At 40.9% G+C, this 20,853-nt stretch overlaps 1 protein-coding gene across 1 annotated transcript; it reads right to left on the bottom strand.

The window, feature by feature from the left end:
• Positions 1-480: 480 nt before the first annotated feature.
• On the bottom strand, positions 481-20,731 carry LOC136443263 (uncharacterized protein KIAA2013 homolog). Its single transcript, XM_066440430.1, has 2 exons — positions 19,345-20,731; positions 481-3,166 (listed from the first exon to the last, which is right to left on the bottom strand). The coding sequence occupies exons 1-2, from the start codon at positions 20,729-20,731 to the stop codon at positions 2,616-2,618; spliced, it is 1,938 nt and encodes a 645-aa protein (XP_066296527.1). The 3' UTR covers positions 481-2,615.
• Between the last annotated feature and the right edge of the window lie 122 nt (positions 20,732-20,853).

Genomic DNA, 20,853 nt, shown 5'->3' with positions numbered 1-20,853 from the left:
GTGCTTGTGATTTGAGGCTGAAAAACACTTTGTGTACATCGTCTTATTGTCCTGTCATCTGTCAAATTAAAAAAAGATATAAGCGGACCTAAGTGGACCCCAACAATGAGAATTCAATATGGCGGCCAGACATGCCTTCTCGTCTTGGAACGAGAGGGTAACATGCAAAAACTGGTAAATACTTAAGACCTGCTGAATATTTTCGATTCATAGATATTACTTGCATAGACAATGTATCCAGAGCGTCACATAAAGTCCTTGCCCTGTGTACACTGCATATTAGACTCGGATGAGTTTGGGTGAGTTCGGGTGAGGTGTTTAGGCATACCGCTCCAATGTTCCATAATAACTTTTCAAACATATACCTGAGAAAGAGAGAACTATTGATAGATTCAAATTATGCAAATGAACCTACATTGCATAATCAAGGAGACAATATTATAGTTCCATACTGCTAATTTCATACAACAAATCTCCCAGTGGGTCTGAAAACCTCTTTATTAGACCTAATTTGAGACCAAAAATTATGAAAATCTTTCCAGGAGTACTACTGTATACACCATAACAAATCACAAATGATCACCTTATAAAGTCTAACCTGCTTGGCAGAGGTAAGAAATACCTGGCTTTAAATGATTACTTCCCTATGCTATATCTATCAATTCAAACTAAGTAATCAGTATCCACTCCTTGCTACTCTCAAAACAGCTGTTCCTACATATCAATATGATGTAACTAATGAAAATTATCCACAAACACATAAAATATACATAAACACCACTTTCTATATTGGACCAAAACATAGAATATCAACATCTCATATTGAACAACCAGGTCCACATTATGTACATAATCAAATTAAATCATATCTGCCATAAATTAGCACTCATGACTAGTTAAAATTTATGTTTCTTTGGGGCATCAAATATATGAGACTGCAATCAGATGTGGATTATCCACTGAAATAAGTGATGTTTTGGCATGCGGCGATGATCCAAAAATTAGCACATTACTGGCCACACCAACATTTCTTACTTCACTGTTTCTTGAATTCAAAAAATCGGAACAACGGCAAAAATTCATTCTATGGCATAAAATGAATCTCATCTCAATATCAGGTACACAGTTGTACAGTACAACAGCTGCACTGGTTTGTTACCTTCGCCAAGAAGGTTAATATATTTTGGGTTACGCCAGCTGTGGGCTGGGTCTGTATGTATGTCAAGAGCATAACTTGAGAAACCTTTGATGAATGATTTTTGGAAGGTGAGTAGTCGTTGTGGAAATGAAGGGCAAGTTTGAAAATGGTTCACCTGGCATTTTTCTACAGTACTGCAGCGGACTCTGCATGTTTGTGTGTTTGTATGAAGGCAACAAAACTGACAGAAATGTTGATGGACCTTCATGATTTTTTTGGTAGGTGAGTAGCGGTTGTGGGAACGGAGGTCAAGTTTGAAAATGGTTCACCTGACATTTTCTGTGGGTACTGCAGCTGGCTGTGTAGTTGGACTTAGGCCTCCTCCTGTTAAGGGGTTAAGAACATGAGAAAATTGTGTGGGATAACTAATTCAATGTCGGGCCCATGCTTGTTCTGTATGCTAGCCCTGACCATTGTCAGGTTCAAGGTATTTCTAGAATGCGAATGTTGCACCCGCTCAGTTGTTGTAAAGCGAAGAAACTAAAAATGAGCAATATCAAACTAGTACCCTTTCAAAGGTGTCTGGGCACTTCAGCAGTGGGGGTATATTTTTGCTCTGGAAATCCAGCAGGACAAGGGTTAACCACAGTAACCGGCTGAGAAATGTTTACTATAATTTCAAAACAAGCCGACTACATCTTTGGGCTGGCTACAAAATATGTTTGCGCAGCACAACTGGGCAACTACCATCTATGATTATTTATAAAAGTTACTCAAATGCATGCATTTTTTTCTTCATATTTCATCTACATTACATTAACTTACTGAACCAGTCTTCCTTTAAATAAAAGTTTTATCAAAGAATTTGTGAAAATGAAAACAACCAAATGAAACATTCACTCACTCACTAACGTCTTCATTTTTTTACACCACACTATTGGGTTTACCTCATCTACCAGTCTGAGAGTATATTATGAGCTGAGATGGATTGACATTTGTGCTTGAATCAAGATTTCAATATAGTAGTCCACTGTTTTCAATATTATATTGTATATTTCAATATACATATTTGTATACCAGAATTCCTTGCTTGTTTACCTGAGCTCCAATTTACAATTTCTTTTTCTGGAACAGTTGCAAACACTTGCAGTTTTCGTGCCAACTTTTCTTACATCAATAGACTAGACGTTCATGTGTTCATGTAAATGTATGATTGTTAACATATTTTTTATATGTATATGTATAATTATGATTGCTAACATGCAACCTGTGCTTAGCCTCGTGGGGCAAAAATGTACAATGAAGGTCTTCATTCATTCATTCAATATTTTCCTCATTACAGGTAAAAATATCCATTGGCTGACAAATTGGAACAAACTGTACCTTTCTAACATTCAACAATCTTGTATTCTACTTTAAATTTGTGAATATTTATCTTTTAAACAAACATTAAGCCCATGAAAATGACCAGCCTGTTTTATGCACTATATTTAGTACTAGTTCGAGCTGCACCAGCACCACAAACTTCATTGTATATCAATTTAATCAAAAAGAGGTGGAACAGTCCAATCAGAAAAGCAATGCTGACCCAGAAAACTGGGGGCAGTCCTGTCTTGGGACCTGACAACTTTTCAAGATGATCAAGATGTGTTATAACTTCTTTCACATGAATGGTTCTCTTGATATCAAGAAGATGGCGTCTACTGGGTGCTATGTACAGCAAGGATGTTAAAGGCTTGGTCACCTTCACTGAGAACTCAGTAATTGTTGAAGTTAGGGACACAGGCTCACTAAGACATCCCGCCTCACATGCATACAGCACAGCATTGTTGAGACTGTCCACAGAAACGTGCATAGTTGCCTGGCCATCGTCTTCCATCAGGATAGTAAGGTTGATATGACTGCTGTTGTACCGGATGTCATGGAAGGCAATGTTGCTGCGCAGGATGTCAGGATCTCCGTTGAAGGCCAGATGGTCACGGGTAATTTGTAACCCTCCAAAACTGAGGATCATTGCCTCCAGCATACCTGCAATACATATTACGGGGTATACATGTATGTTGTTGTCTGCACCTTTCATACCTATTGGTAAAAATGGCAAGTTGGCGACAGTCAAGTCCAGGTCCCAATCCAGGAGTGGGGGGACGGGACGTTAATTTACATATACAAATGCATGTATTAATCTTTCTAAAAATGGTGTTTGGGAAATAATTCGGAGTGTTAAATAAAATGACTCTCTTTGTGTAAAAGAGTTTTATCAAACATACTGTTAAACCTTACATTTACACAGGGATATCAACAACAAACATGAAACACACAGTTGTAGCTTTACCATTTCAACATCAGGCCACACCAATTTTATTTGTTGATTGTCAGATTTATTCAGAAAAAAATTGGAGCGACGGCAACAAAAATATGACAATTTTTCCCCCCAAATAGTCTGGAGTGAAGGATTTACAAAAAAAAAGAACTAGTAAGAGTTTCGCGACCCCATACCTTCACTGGCAGATGTTAGCCTTTTCGAGTGGCATATCATAAATATTTCCCATTTATCATGCAAATAAGGACTTAATTTGCATAAATTCTGTCAGATTATAATCTTCTTTACCCAAATAACACAAGTTGTTCAAAGTATGAGATTCTTAGCAAAGAAAGCTACAAAACAACAGTTCACGCTTTTTTTGTGTTCGTGTTTTGGCAGGATCAATCATTTTCCTTTGCGAAAGGTAGTCCCGGTCAGAACAATTTGGCAATCAAACACGAAAGTGTCTGCCGCGAGTCGGCTGGCCAATTCACTAATTTGCTGCCGTGCATGGAAACATTACACCACAATTTCCTGCCAGACCTCGTCCAATTCCACCTGGTTGGGAAGGTTACCATCAGAAAAGGCTTGGTTAATTTTTCAAAATCAATATTGTTACGAATGTCGCTACAAAACTGCTTCAATCGTCACAAACACAATCTATTTTTGCAAGAACTGCTCGGGAAATCCCCGCCATGTGGTTCCATGAAATCTTGCAATCAACCAACCAATCAGAACATAGGTTTATCTGACATGAACCAATCAGCACTAAGAACAAGCGGTAAATATGCATAATAATGAGCAAAAAACAAGGTGCCCGGCTACCAGCTTGCCGTGCTGGTTTGATGTGAAACAGCGAAAAATACGATTTACCTACGCTACATAAGCAGAATTTTCACGGAGATCAACGTATGTCCAAGGCAAATTTTGATATAGGGTGCATTGGACACATACTCACAGGACTTTATTAAGTTAAACACTTTTAGCATACACCACTCCAGAATGATTTATTCCGGGATTTCGGAGCATTTTTAGACCAAATTTGTACTCTTGAAGAGTCCATTCTTGCACAGGGGAGCACAAAGGAACATTTGTCAAAATTCAATTTTTTATGGTTTTTGGATCGGTCTATCTTAATGGGGATGGTGCTGAAAGAGTCCATACTTGCATGTGGGGGAGTTTAGAAAAAAATCATTTCCGATGGGTGATAATATTTTGAGTGGAAGTGTTTTTGAACTGGTCCATTTTACAGGTGCTGCCAGAAGAGTCCATTCTCGTACGGGGGCTGATTTAAAAAAACAAAAAAATCAATTTTGTCACTATCCATTGGGCTTGGGGAGGGAGATGGGTGAAATATTTTGTATTTGCTCGCAAATGCTGCCTGTCTATGTGTCAAGTAAAAAACAGTGCAACAATTAACATCTACCTGTACTTCTTATGTGCTACAAGACCCTTATACGGCTTATGTGAATATCCTGCCCCCGTGTTGCACCCTGCTTTAACTAACAGCACACAGAACAAAGATTTTTTGAAATTTTCAATCTTTAAAGATCTCGCTCAATGCAAGGACGTAGGGGGCCACTTCTTTAGCATTGAACTGTGGCTAAGATGAGAAATAGTGTCGTTTGTTTGTTTTGAAGGTTTGTAGGTTATAATATACATAGTCTGTCATTAGGAGGAGTCCGGTAGATATAACCGGACTCCTCCTAATGACAGACTATGTATATTTTGTAATGAGAACTATATAGAAAATGAAGTACACTTTGTTCTAGAATGCCCTCTTTATAAAGATATACGCAATTCTCTTGTTAGTGACATATTGCCAGACCGAAGATATGCACATTTAACAAAGGAGGAAATGTTCGCACATGTAATGTCAACAGCTAATTACGATGTAATGGAAAAACTCTGTGAACTTGCCTACAAATGTTTCAAGAAGAGAGAAGAAGCATGTAAATCATAGTTTAAGCATAGCATAGTTTTCTTAGTATCCTCTGGATATTGTAATGCATTTAGCCCTATGTTGGGCATGAATATGCAATAAACTTCATTGTCATTGTCATTATAATCCAGGGGAAAGCAGTGGGCTGGGAGGGAGTTCCACTAAGTTTTGCTGAATGTGAAAAAAAGCTGTTACTGTAGAATGACAGAGGCTGGTAGTTGTATAGTACAGTGGTGTGAGTCAGAGGAGAACCTGGTGGTGCGCTGAAAAATTATCTGGTAGGAGAAGTAGTGAAAGTTAATCGGAACAATGGCCATGGAAGTATCTATAGAAAAGAGACAGGGAGGCAATGTTTCGTCTGTGAGGAAGGGAGTCCAGTTTTGAAGCCAAACAATGACCAATGACCACACAGATTCTCTGTTGGATTTGATCTAAAAGGTGTAGGCAATCTTTTGGAGCTCCAGCCCAGAGATGGGTACTCCATGCAGGGACGAATGGAGGATTTGTAAAGGTAAAGTACTCTCGGGAGTAAGATAGTGACTATAGCTCGGAGAAGGGAACCTACTTTCATTGCTGCAGATTTAGCAATGGAATCTAAGTAACTTCTCAAGGACATTAGGCCTTGGAGAAGATAAGGCCAAGAAGTCGGAAGGAGTCACTCTCTTGTACATGTAGTTCATTTTCATTCATAGATATGGGTGGAAGTAAAGGTTCCAGATATCTATTATTATGAAATGAGCTTCATCTTTAAGGAGTTAAAGGTCAATAGCCATTTGTCGCCCAATGCAACAACATTCGTGCACATGGGCACCGCCCCCTCCCCCACCGTCTTGGCGCAGGAGATCTAGAAAACATTCCACCTTCTCCTTGCTCACAAGGCGGTGCTCTAGAGCTATCCCAGTTCTCAACTTCATCGCTGTCATCTGGGCTTAAAAAAACCATGGGCTGATGCAGTGGCCACCATTTCTTTACTACTGTAATGTCCCAAGTTCGGGCTCTGAAGAAATTGCAACAGACATGCTTCCTTCGGCACATTTACGCTAGAAACATCCGGGAATTGTTTTACAGACTTCTGCCGACCCTGAGATTGTGGCCACGGAGATTATGCTCGTTCTCATTTGAATGTACAAATTGCTGTCGCCAGCCTTTACAACTTGATATGAGCCAAATTAAGGGCACCATCAATGCTTTCTTCACTTTCCCACAACACATATCATGTTTCACGAAAAATGAACCTCAAAATTACTTATGGGTTTTGACTTAGAAAAAGTTATGGCAATGGGTTGCCCTAAATAGTCATAAAAAACGGCTGTTGCCTGCGGAGACATGCAAAATGTAAAAAGCAGCCGAGAATGTAATAATTCAGTTCAGAGAATGACCGGTTAACTGGTGAATCCAGCTACTAAAATAAGGCCCTCCGACAAATCATATCAGATCGGTCCTGTCACTGTTCTTGTACGCTGTGCAAGGTGGTTTATGCCTGTCGCCCAAAACGGTAAGTTCCGTTACCGTTTAAAGTAAGACGTTCCTGACATTAAGATATACCACATATAAGGTGCCAACCTGTCGTTTTTATGACGACTTAAAGCTTTTGTGGCTTTTAAAAGGAACCACCTCCTCGAACAAATGACAGCACAGTAATGAATGTAATCTCCGTTACCATTGTTTGATGCTCTCTGTGTTGTTAACAAGGCCTGGTGTAGGAACGCTGCCCATTTTCTAAATGCACGTACATACGTATACGTCCTTTTAATAATTAAAGATGGAACGCAAAAACGGAAATCTCTTTGATGGAAAAGCCGAAGTTTTACTGTAGTAAGTTCCGTTACCGGAGATTACATCTGTTGCGGAAAATACATAACCTGGCGCAGAACTTTTTGTAGTTGTGCACCTTAAGGCAAAAGCGTTTGAACTAGAATAGAAAAGTATAGATTCAACTGAGACAAACTCCCTGTAGGGTTATCATATTCCAATTTTCTACTCTTTCTTCCAGATTTTGTTTCCAAAGTTGAATTCTTTTTAAACCTCCAGACAACAAGTAATCTAATAATAATATAGCCTTTGATATGTTTGAAGAAGAGAAAAAATCAGAAGTCGATCAATTACAACTTGGCGACTTACGTCTGGTGAACACGCCTTTTGGCGACAGTATGTAATCTCCGTTACCGTTCTTCCGCGATTCCCCCTCTGCTCCAAATGCTTTACTGCTCCTACGCAGTATTAGTTCGCAACATTGAGTATGTTATAGATGTTGTAAGAGTTAAATTATTCGGATCAACGGAGGATGGAACATTTTGCAAGAACTATCAGATTCTGTCTCTGGTAAATATCTCAAACAAGTCGAAATGCAAAAACAAATCCAGACAATATCAATCCTGAATGAAACAGTTATACAGCAATCGTCCGCACGGCACTAAATTTGACAGACGTTTTACCACAGATACTGACTCCTCAACTATAGGGTTTGAAGGCGATGTCACGACACGAAAGCTCCAAAATTGAAAAATCTAATTACTGATGTTCAACATTTTTTCCGCAAAAATATGGGTAAACTCAAAGGACATCTGATCAAAGCTTAAAAATTTTCGGCAATTTCCCGTGACAGATTAGCTGTCATATTTTGGGGATCATAAAAGGAGATGTTCAGCTAAAAATGAGGTAGGTTTGCTTGGAAAATGAGCTGATCAATTTTTCGACCCTAAAAATGCTATTTTGCACATTTCATTGAGAACGAGCGATTAGCAAGTTTAAGAAATGCACGAATTTGAAATTTTCTCCCATGATTTGTCCCTGAATTTATCACAGAAAGTGACGAAACAAGAAGGTGTGAATCTGTCCCAATTTCCATGACGCACCGGTCACCGGAATGCCGCCAGGTTCGCGTGGCACAGGTTTCAGTTTATTTACAGCGCGGCTAGTTTGCTAGATTAAGAACCATTGAATCCGGAGCCTGATTTTTTTTCATTCTGCAAAATTGCACGTTGTTTAATTTTTCTTCTGCAATCTTGAAAACCTTTCTGCAAATTGCAGACTGCAGACGGGTATTTCGAACACTGCCCACACATCATTACATGTAGTTTGTGTCTGTTTGGACTTTGGTGCTTAATCAGACAAGAAAGTGACCCAACTGAGGTAGGATATCATAATGCCCAGTTCCCGCCCTCCCACTTCCAGTAGCACATTACATTGTAAGTGCCACGCAGAAAGCACCCTTCGATAATCTCTGATCTCCTAACATCTCCATATGCCGGGGCTGGGTGCAACAATGTTTATCTATTGCATGTTTTGGAAGGCGATCATAATAAATGGTTGATTCATTGCGAAGGGAAAAGGCAAAAATCAACTGCATTGAAATTTAGAAGACTATTATTGTCATTGTATATATCTGTCATTCTAAGCTTACGAACATTTTTGGGATGGATCGGATGAAATTTTTATCCATCCCAACAAGTAAATTTCCATCCCGGGACGGCAGGACGGGTCCTTGACACAGCCCTGTATTTAACAATTACAAACTAGAGTTCCACCACCTCATACCTTTGCCAAATGATTTTAACCTTTATGACTGACGTATCATGAGTGTTTCTTATCATTTATAAATCATACCTGTTGATCATCTTCTGCACCCAAATAACAGAAGTTGTTCAAAGTATGAACAAAGAAGTTATGCTAACATTTATAATCAATTATGCAATTGAGGTCCTTATTATCATAATTTAATTTAATGATGTTCACATTCACATAACTTGCAAATGCCACAAGTATGAAATTCCAGTTATCTACCAATATGGAATTACAGTATTTTCTCATAAATTATACAAATTAGGTCTTCATTTGCATAACTTTTATATTTAGCAATGTCCCTCTATTTCTCAGTTACACATGTTTGAATAGACTTACCACTGAATAGAGGGGGCTTATAAAATTTCTCCAGTGTTGAACTAAATGGACAAGACCAAGGAGTCTTTAAAGGGGCGTATTGTGATCGAACAAAAAACAAAATTCACTGTTTTTGGTTATTTTTCTACATCATATTTAAGTTGAATCTACCTGTTTACACTGCACAGCAATATTCATCATGTATGAATGCGACTTTGTAGTGTTGTAGGAATATCTAGAAATATACCCAATTCCAACCGCCGCTTGCCTTCTGTGCCATTTTATCTGATATTTTTCTACTAACATTTTTCATCACACCTTACAAGCTTGTGATGTAAGGCAGAAGTGCTGTTGGTTCGGACTCCCTAGCAGCTTGCTCTGGAACTGCAGGGGCGTTTTTGTCAAAATCTTCCAAGGAGAATAACTGAACAAAGGAACAACAGATTTCCATGATATTCAGTTTGCAGGTAGCTTAGGCCACAGCCGCCACACCAATTTATTTTCCTGGTTAACGGAATAAAAAAAGATAAAAAAATGCGAGGTTGGAAAAACAACATGAAAACAGAATCTCAGAGGAATGTTTTTACTTTGGTGCACACAGTATCAGGGAGTGAACAGGGTCAGGTGCAAGTTTTCACCCCAGCCTTCTGTTTTCATGATTTTTTTTTTTGTCGCTAAAATTGAAAATAACTAGAAAGGCAACATTTGCAAGCAAATACAACATGTTTAGCCCATACTCCTCCCCATGTCGAAAATAGACTGTCCCAAAATAATACTTGGGCAAATTGAGATATATATAGAATACAACACGGGGTATTCCGTATCACCCGAGGTACCAGCCCTCCTGCGGGTCGGATCGCCCGACGGCCGTAGGCCGGAGGGCGATCCGACCCGCGGGAGGGCTGAGACCTAGGGTGATGCGGAATACAACGTGTTGTATTTTATTTATGTCATACCTTGGTCATACCCACCCGCGAAAACATACATTTCAATGCGGAATGCGCCAGAAGTTGAGGGAGTTTTGTGTCCTCGAACAAGAAACTGTAGCAACATTGATTCCAATCTCCGAATCCGGTATTCGAATTTCCGACGGCCGCACCACCGGCGCGCTCGAAATGCGTTCGAAATATTCTATGGAAGCCTGTGTGATAACACTTCCGAACCCTATGTGATCCGGATAGTTATCCTACGGTCCGGAACACCCGTATCAGGCCCAGGCATGACATAATAAGAAAATACTTCTGCCCAAAACTATTACAAAGTCATCCCACTCGGAAATAGAGATTTCCCAAATTTGACCCCCTATGTAAGAACACTCTTCCACATGCAACCCCATACATAGTGGACCATTCTAAAATACTTCCACTCAAAAAATGGATCATCCCAGTCCAAAATTGAGTTTAAAAACAATAAGTCCCTCCATACAGAAATGGACTCTTCCAGTGGCGCCTCCACACAATATGGACCAGTCGAAAACCACATCCACTTAAACAAATGGACTTTTGCATAATTGCACATTTTCATATAATTACGAAAATGTCCCTCGTTCAAGCATTGACTCTTCCAGCACCATCCTCATGTAAAATAGACCAGTTCAAATACCAGCTAAAAAATGCACTCTTCCATAATCAATCCAGTCCAAAATTGAATTTAAAAAGATTAACCCCGGTGAATGATATATGTGAAGATTTGACAGGAGAAGAAGAACATGAACAAAAACAACATATTTCAACCATAGTATGGGTGAAATATAAAAATGTGACACCCATACGCTTGAATGGATGATTCAAGAGTATACATTCTTTGTTTAGAAATAACGAAAAAGTTTTGTTTTTTTTCAAAAATAGTTTTGAAGGGCTGTATACCAAACATTTGAATGAGGGCCTGTGTACATGACCAAGGCAGACACATGCCAAATTTCACATCATTTTGGTTCAGTGTTCTCGCCAGCGCCCGTCCTCCCGTCATTTGACGGGTTTTTGTCGCTCATGACGGACAAATTTTTTGCCCAACCCGTCATTTTTGATGGACAAAAATAGGTGTGTAAAGATATTTAGACAGAATTTAGAATTTTGCAAAAACTCCAGAGGATCACCGGAAAATTGCGATGAGGGCGATCTAGATCATTTCTAATGCCCGCCGGCGACAACCCCAGCCACACAAAGAGCGCCGTGGTGGATACTAGTATTTGGTGGCCGCCGAAAACTCGGCGTCATGCGCCGCCCTCCCCACAGTTTTGGCTGGTCGCATGGGGCTGACGTTTATTTATGTTTTGTCCCTCTCGGTTCACCATCAGTTATTGTTATCAAAGAAGCCTAAAAATTCAGAAATATTCCTATAGCTATCAGGCTTTCTGTAATCTGTAAAACATTATTAAAGTTTCAAGCCGCGGCGGCTGAGTTGAATGCGCTTTCTTCCCGTAAGAAATGGTAAACAGGCGTCAGATATTCTATTCCACCAATCACAGTGCGTCGTCTCCGTCGCGTCAAGAAATACCGACCAATGACATGCGAGTCTCGCTACTCGCGTGATTTCAGCTAAGCGTGAATTTGCGAGATGTTAGAGGAATGGCGGGGATCGCAAGGATCGCACGACAAAGCGGCTGTTTGAAGGCTTGAATTGACAACTTTTGAAGACATTCAGTGCAGTTACCGGAGAAATTTACCGTGGAAAACATAGGAGAAAAAAATGGACGTCTTTATGGCGTTCTTTCTCAAAGTAGGGTGTCAAATTTCTCATTATGTTCAATAAACACAGGGAGCATACGGGACAAGTGTTGAAAAATTTTAATTTTGCCGACCTATTCTGTGTGTATTTTTTGTAGGACGTAGATACGTAATAAAGTTTTGTTGTGCTTGATTTTCTTTTCTTTGCCGATTGTATACAACATAGAAATGTAGCTTGTGTGTGAACATTCGATCTTACCGCGATGATCGACGGCACGCCTCCCCCCAAAATTAAGCCTGAAACCCTTGTGTAATTTTTTACTGAAAGAGATGTCATTAAACTAAGCTTATTCTACCAAGAAATTTGCCCCTCAAAATGCAGGAAATAGCGTTTCAGAGGGTCTAGATTCCAAAAGTTTGCTCTACTCATGCTCGTAGCCAGGATTGTGTTCGTTTTTTTTAATGTGTAGATTATGAGACAACCGATCACCAAAGGTGCGACATTTATAGGAGGTCTAGGGGCATGCTCCCCCGGAAAATTTTCGAAATACATCCCTCTGAAATGGCAGTTCCTGCATTTTGAGGACTTCAAAATAAGAATCGAAGGCTGTCAAACAGCACTAACAAGGGAGAATGCATTCATCATTCTTTGCGGTCACCTCTGAGTGTGTTGCTGCAGCGGCCTTTGGACTTGCTACTCGGAAAGAGAAGTTTGAACATTTTTTTTGATAAAGGTAACGTTACTAGCTAGCTAGCAGAATAGAAAAAGGCCATATACCATATGGCGCAAGGTCTATAGTCCTTATCGTATGTGGCAGCGCAGAAAATGCATTTAGTGGAGAGCAGGATGGTGGACCAGTCGTGGTCCAGTGGACTTATGTTCCCGCCAAGTAAAGCCTCGTAAGGCCCGATAGTGCCTTGCAGTTCATGAGGCTTAAAATCTCAATCTATGGCCTTCTGCGCAAGATGTTCCAAGACGGCCAGTGATCATCCTTAACTTTATTGATGGTAAGACAATCCAACCAGGAAGTGTAGCAGATACCCGTCTCGCAAGTCGGGTACCGGCCGGTCATGATTTGTAAAAGCGCACACAACGTACTGTGAAAACATCACCAACTTCGCTCAAAACAAATCCAACTGCTACATCTGCTTGGAAATTCAAGACAATCTCTTATCCAGCGCACTATGTGATCATTGTACAGACGAAGCCACTTAATTGCACCTCGGATAAACGCACCTTCCATTCAATTGCACCAAATCCCAATATCCAAAACCAGTTCCCATTCACTGCATTGTTAGTGACTCCGCATATCTGCACCGCGCATGGTCACCAATGCCGGATAACTGCACCAATTTTTTCCAAAAATCCTCGACAAGTTAACTGAAAAGGTGTGCTAAAATCGGCAAACGCGGTACAAATGAGCCGATACCTGCCGGTGTAAAGGCGCAATACCGCCAATATGTTTAAAACTGTTTTGAGTAACAAAAGAAGGCGGTCTCCATTGACAGTTACATTGATAGGAATCGTATGGGATGTCCCGGGCGGGTCACCCGTAATCAGTAACCAAGTTTCAGTTTCAATTCCTAGTTTCATGGCGGTACATGATTTACGTAAATCGACAACTGCACTCTACGTAATGTAACACAGGTACTGTTATCCCATGAGTGGCATGACGATGTTTCAGAATGCCTCCCCTGTAATTTCCTTGGTGTGTTGTAATGCGGTATATCGCATGGAAAAATGAAAGAATGCAAAATCAAAACAGGTTCGTAGTCATTTCTTTATTTTCAGCAAAGGGTCAATAAATAAAGTTAATAACTGAATAATTTCGACTGTTTTCTTTGTGCTAGTGTTTCTGACTAACAATACACCCCCTCGCCCATGGTGGTGCGCTCCAGCTGGGCATCTCGCATAATTGCACCAGCCGGATAATTGTACCAAAAACGCTGACAAATGGGTGGTGCAGTTAAGCGGATTCTACTGTATGTGCCTTGCCATTGCACAAGATATTGAGAACGAACTCGGTGGATTGTTCCATTTTGTAGAAGGGGAGGATAGCAAAACAAAACAGACTGCGGATATGACACTCGTTTGTGAGTTAGAGCAAGGTTGGAAAAGTTTGACAACGCTTTGCGCACAATTCATCAACTTCGTTTTACGCTAAATTCCGGGTAGCCACTACGCATTACGTAGAATTAAAGTGGGTAGCTACTACGCATCACGTAGAATTAAAGTGGCCAATGATGTTCAACGCAAAATACACAGATTACGCTCTACGTTGAATTGGAGTGGTCGGCAACGCTCTACGTCAAATTAAAACGACTGATTACGCTCTACCTAAAAGGGCATGCAGGCCCTCCTGGAGATGTGTATCATTGTTCTAAAAATAGCCCACAATCGAGAAAAATAATTCTGAAGTGATATGCCAAAAGTGTGAACAAAGCACTGTGCGCACATGTCCTAGGCAGTCCCATACCACATTTTGTATGAATACTAGCGCACCTGAGCCAAAAATGCAAGATAAATTGATTAACTCCATTGGTAAATCAGGCGGTCGCATTTTGAAATGCAGTGCTCCCATCGGCTGTCACTTCCAACACTGTCTATGGCACTGGAAGTGACAGAAGTGGCAAAATATTGTCGAAAAAGCCCAAAATAAATCATTTTGAAGTGGTCTATGCCCAAAATGGGAATGTAGTCCTTTAGATATCTGTTCAAGTCACATCTATACCAAATTTCAGGTCATTTTGGCAGCAAATCAAGTTCGAATAACTCAAAAGAAGCCACAACTTTGAAGTCAGTGCAATACTGTAAAACATAGACCGATCTATAATAAAGGCTTTGACTTGACTTGACTTTGACTTGACTTGAAACACATGTATCAAACATCATCCTGGCCTACTCTCCAAGTAGAGGTTGGTGGGGAAGATTGTGACCGTCTTATCATATGCCCCGTTTTTTGTCCGCTCTCCCCACCACTCTTGGTGCATATGATAAAACAGTCACAATCTTCCCCACCAACCTCTGCTTGGAGAGTATCCTGGCCCAGGTATGACATAAGCATCCCTATCAGTCTCAAGTGTTGTTTTTTGCGTTTTGGCGCCTTCGCGCCGAAACGCAATGTCTTGGCTTTTACCTTCTATGCATGCAGGAAGCATGCTTCGATGGTACTTGGTTCAACACTGTGTCGCACACCATATGACCTTATATGGCAATACATTCCAAAATTCTTGTATAGCCGTTGCCTTATATGGCAAGTGAGCAAGAAATTTCAGGCAGGCTTGATTTGCATGACACATAGGAGGGCGACCGCATGTAACTGCTACAACTGTTCGGAAATATCATTGCATTGTGGTTTTGGACTTTGATATCCTGAAAAATGACCATATTACATCTATACCACAAGATTGCAGAAGAAAAAAAATGATTTCGTCAAGAAAACGACCAAAAATCGACATAGATGATACCATGTAGTGAGGTTATAGCATTACGTACAGAGACCCGTGATACACACTACAGCTTAGCTCATCTGGTAACGCGTAGCACTTCTGACCCAGAAGATCCGGGTTCGCGTCCGTGCATGGATTTTTTTTCTTTTTAGACATTGAATATCAAAAATATATATTGATATTATATTAATCTATCAATATCATATTTATGAATATCATTTTTTTCATTTTTTCATTAATAAAGAAAGAAATATTTTATATTTGTTATTTTTTAATATTCATTTAATATATACAAGGCCGTTGTCTTATGAACAGGACTTCATAGATTCCAAACCCGGCATTCAAATTTTTCTGTTCATTGTAATGGAAAATACCGTGCAGCGGCTCCTATGCGCGGTAAGATGATTCTTGCAAAACACTCGCCACTAAACTTCTATCCCCGATGTAAACAGAGGCTCTTGATGTTGTTTGCAAAACAGCGATCCTTTCTGTTACAGTAGCAAATGCTCCATTGTTCACAGTATCGGGAACGGTTTTTTTTCGCGTGAAGAATGTTCGCGTACGCGTGGAAAATTTTCGCGTGGAAAATTTGAAATGGAGAATTTATTTATAGGTTCAAAATATCAAAGTAATTTTATCATCAAAATTTTTCTCCCTTGGGAATAGACTTGAGCCCCTTGGGAATCAACTTGTTTTTTTGTATCTTTTAAATTGCAAAAATCCTTTGAAATTTTTTGGGTGTGAAACCTTAGACTTGTAAACCTTCAATTCCCTTCTGATCAACTAATTAGCGTATTTTAACGAGCAAATGATCAAAATTACTGGCAAACTTTTTCCCTGCATGGGTGTGGGCAGGGTGTGGTGTGTGCTATTCCCAAGGGACTCAAGTCTATTCCCAAGGGAGAAAAAATTTGATGATAAAATCACTTTGATATTTTGAACCTATAGATAGATTCTCCATTTCAAATTTTCCACGCGAAAATTTTCCACGCGAACGCGAAAATTTTCCACGCGAACAAAACCCCAACCCACAGTATCGACTTCATTCAGACAACACGGACGTGGAAAGTGACGCCGCTCGGCACAAAAATATGGGAATTTTCATGAATTTTAGCAAAATTATCCAGGAAAATAAGGAAGAAATGTTGTAAATGCGTAAACCAGAATAATACGGATGAGGTAGCTGTTGATTTGTTTGACATTTGGTAGTCATTTTAGATAGAACCTTATATTATTATTAGCTGTTATGAACTTCTATTTCACTTAATTACCATAGTGCTGATGATTCAATGGTGCTTTTTCAAATTTTATGTTTTATTGCGTGCCATGTACATAATTACATTGATAGCTTTTATAATGAGCCTATTGTACATTTTAGAAATAAGTACAAGTTGTAGGCCAAGACCAGCTTTTTCAAAAGCACTTAAGTTAAGTGACGTAACTTCAAAATTGCATCCCCAATCTGCCTTTCTCTATTAAAACAGTACTCCTTTCCCAAAATGACAATTTTTCTTATAGACTCAACAGCCCTTGAGTGACTTTCTCTGGCAGATTTTACTTCAAGTAAAGGGAAAAGACAATTCACACTCATAAACGTAGCCGAAACGCCAGCTTTTTTGAAAAGCTCTTGTTTCATCATGGAATACTACATGCTAGCTCTGTGACTGCAGATTTGTAAAAGGGGTATCACTTTATTCACCAAAGCATGGTATCATAGGAAATGACACCAATGTAATCCGACAAAAACCTGCACTATCCAAATTCAGGCCAAGATTGCAATGATTGAAGGCTGTGTAGAGAAGTTCCTGAATTCAATGTAACTACAGTCAAACCTGCCCAAGGCGACCACCCGGGGGACCGAGCAAAAACGGTCGCGATGGACAGGATGGACATGAAGAGGATTCCACTCATAACGTGTTTCCAGGTCGAGGTGTTCAATATATACAGTGTACTACGTAGATGGATGGAAAATTATATGATTTTAGACAGCATGACCCCCACCAGGTTCAATTCTCATTGACAGAAAGATCCTACAGAAATTACATTTTCTGTTATCGTTGTAATATTTGTATACTACATCGTGTACAAATTTTCGTTATACTTTTGACTGAAAAAAATGTCTGCCTCTATGATCTCGCAGCGCCCTCCCGTATTCACACGTTACGTTTGAGTACACACACGCACATAAAATCTAGGTTTTAAGGCCTAAGACAAATCTCTAGAAAACACCTGCTGATCCCAGCCTTCTTTTGGGCGGCGACCGCTGGATAAAAGGGGCAAATTTTTTTTCGATCTGACAACTGAAGGATGAAAACGGAAAGTTGTGATACCCCCGCCGAGCTCCCGACCACACGGAAAGGTAACAGTGCAGCAGAACGCACAGCGTCGGCGATTATAAGCAAGCAGCGCCCAATAAAGGTTTGTGAGAGTCATAGAAATAAAAAGAAAATAAAAATATTATATTTCATCAATAACGAGAGTATTCTAAATGTTCATACACAGAAGCGTCATGTTTTAGAAAGGTCAGCATTATGCCGCGCTGAAACCAAGATGGTGTCGCGGACCAAGGAAAAACATGTTTCGACAGACGTTTTGCCCTCCGCGAAGTCATTTTCCGGCCGAATTTAGTAAGACAGAGACACATTTTTGTTGAAAATGCAAGAATTGGATGGTAATTTCTGTGAAATCTGAATTTTTGACGCGAACGTATTGAAAATTGAGTTCCGAACCGAGCTTGCGGATAACTATAAGATTGCGATGGGCACAACTTACAACGATATTAAAGTACTAGTATTCACAAACCTTTGTATTTACAATGCTTATAATTGGAACGTTTTATTAAAACACTTAATGGAGGAATCGATGCTATTCATATATTTTTGTCCGTCAAGGTCTTATAAACATTTCCGCGAAATCCGACAGCAAAATCCGATGTCACCACACGCTGGAAAACGGTCGCCATGGGCAGGGATTGTACTCTGTGCGGTCCCAATTCGTGGCGGTCGCGGTTGCGTTGGACGGGTGGTCGCCTTGTGCAGGCCGCTTAATACGTGTGCCTATGGGGAAAATTTTCGGAACCGAGAAAAAGTGGTCGCCATGGCCAGGTGGTCGCGTTGAAGAGGTGGTCGCCTAGGCAAGTTTGACTGTAGTGTAACGTACATGATGCTCAGTAGGTTGTTATATGCATAATTAGTGTAATTAGTAGCTAGACCTTAGAGAGGAGGAGCTTACATATATATAGGTAAGCCGGGATTGGTTGGTGAGAGCAGCCAATCAGATAGTTACCCACTGTTACCAGAGTTGAGCATGTACTTGTCTAAGAAGTTAGTTGGAGTTGCGGTCCTAGGACCAAGGTATGTTCACCTCTTACTTAGTTAGCTCTTGCGTGATGACCGTAACAGTTAGTCTATATAGACCCTGTGTTGTAACCCTAGACCTGTTATACTTATACCTACTAGCATCTATCTACGTACATTGTATGCTCAGCCTGTTATCCTAGACCTGTATATGTTAGTATTTAGTATTGGGTATTGTATGGATCAATAAATGCACGACTCACGGATAGCAATCGGACTGGTTTGGCTCTGAAATCATGCCACAATACCACAATGGAACGCCCTGCCTAGCACGGTTGTATCGGCTCCCACCGTTGAGTCATACCGTGCCAGGCTGGAGGCCTGCCCGCCTTAGCCTGGGACCTCCTCCCCCCCTACTTTGCCCCTCGCGGGGTTATCTGGGGGGTAACGATGATGATGATATCGCTAAGATAGGAGCTACGATACTAGTCTGTATAACGCGAACTCCAGCTGTCCGGGGGTTTCTCTCCCCTCCCCGTGGGTGGATAGCCGTTACAGGCGGCGAGCGGACACGGGGCTTGATTGAAACCAGGCTACTAAGATACCAAACACCCTCAAACCTTATCCGTTACACTAGGACCCCCATAAACACCTGCACTTTTGCCACTTACCATCAGCCCCTGCTGCAACCAGAGGCGCACATCCTCTCTTGGACAGGGTTAGCTGCCACAGGTGGGACAGCTCAGCAATATCTGACTCCTGTTTCACTGTTGGCCACAAGTTGTGTGCATGTGTGGTTGGATGACCAGAGAAACAGTTTTCCTGCTTCAATAATTGCTGTTCAAGTAGTTTCCTCTTTGCAAGGTCCATTCCATCCAGATGAAGGAGTGCCTGGACAGAGGACAGGACATAATACATACTGGAATTGACAATGGAAGGGTGGGGAATGTGAAGGACCTTTCTGGGATCAACATGAAGTCCAGATGCCCATACTTTGCTCCAGGCTGATTTGTGCTGAACTAAGAGGTTGCTGTTCTCTGGGCCAGCTAGAAAATACTCCTTTATGTCATCTTTCACAAGTCTGATTACTGTCTCCAATTTGTCCTTGTCCATGACTGGTGCAGGCTCACTGTAATGGACAGCCGTGACAAAGGTAAAGGTGAAAGCGCTCTTCTCATCAACATTCAACACCTCAGAAACCTTTGGTGTCGCCATGGCAAACATAATAACTCTGCCATCCACCATGGTGACAGTACCACTCAGAAGGATGTATTCTTTAGGTGGGTTCTTCTCATCCAACGTGACTGTAAGGGTCTGTAGCAAAAGGGAGTCGGAACCAACAGAGCCAGACTGCTTTACACTGACCAGCAGTGGTGACATTGTCGGGTTTTCAACACGAAGCTCCTGAACTAGCAAGCTTGGTTTTGTTCGATGAGAAGCTACCTTTAGCTCCATCAACAATGAATCAGTTTCTGACTTCTTGTAACATGTATATTTATGGAACACGCCATGTTTGTAGTCTAACACAGAAGACTCCTTTTTGGTTGTGAGAGATTCTACAGCCACTTGTATAGAGGGGTCATAGGGCACCTTCAATGTGAGGGATGAGTACTGGGGATTGTCCCTGTCTGGAGTAGCAATGTACAATCCCTCCCCTGGCACGAACCCTATCCTGCCGTTCCCTACGAAAGGAAGCTGGGCTGCCTTCTCCTTCCCCTGGGTAACCACTGCATCCAACTCTTGAGCAGCATGAACCCATGGTGTAAGTTTGTCGCTTAAACAAATCGACAGAAGATCCGGTTTGTTCCAAGCTCGCCTTCCCATATCGAAAATTGAAGGCCCAATGTACCAGATGACCACGCTGACGGCCAGCAAAATAGCCAGCATTCTCCTCGCCCAGGTGCTCGAAAACACGCCAGGGACAGTCTTTAACCTGTTGTGGATCCACATTTTACCCCATTTTATCAATTCTGCGGAGTTAGAAAGCTGGAGGAACGCGACTGTTGCAGACGTGGCCTGTTGTGAAGGGCATGAACCACCTGCCGCAAACTGGAGCATATATATCCATAGTGTCGTAAATGTTTGCCGCAAACTGAAAATGACTCTATCGTAAAATAGAAACGCTCCTGTTGTGCGAGTTCTTCGACATTTGGTCGACCGAGCAGAAATTATGCTGACAA

Source organism: Branchiostoma lanceolatum, chromosome 10 (assembly GCF_035083965.1).
Source record: "Branchiostoma lanceolatum isolate klBraLanc5 chromosome 10, klBraLanc5.hap2, whole genome shotgun sequence".
Classification (NCBI taxonomy): Eukaryota; Metazoa; Chordata; class Leptocardii; order Amphioxiformes; family Branchiostomatidae; genus Branchiostoma; species Branchiostoma lanceolatum.
This window is presented reverse-complemented; position numbering and strand designations above follow the sequence as displayed.

Bases quoted from the DNA above. Each gene is read 5' to 3' on its own strand.
- LOC136443263 (XM_066440430.1), bottom strand. From the start codon at position 20,731: ATGCTCCAGTTTGCGGCAGGTGGTTCATGCCCTTCACAACAGGCCACG. The intron at 3,167-19,344 runs GTAAGTGGCAAA...TATGTATTGCAG, and splicing joins GGTTGCAGCAGGGGCTGATG to GTATGCTGGAGGCAATGATC.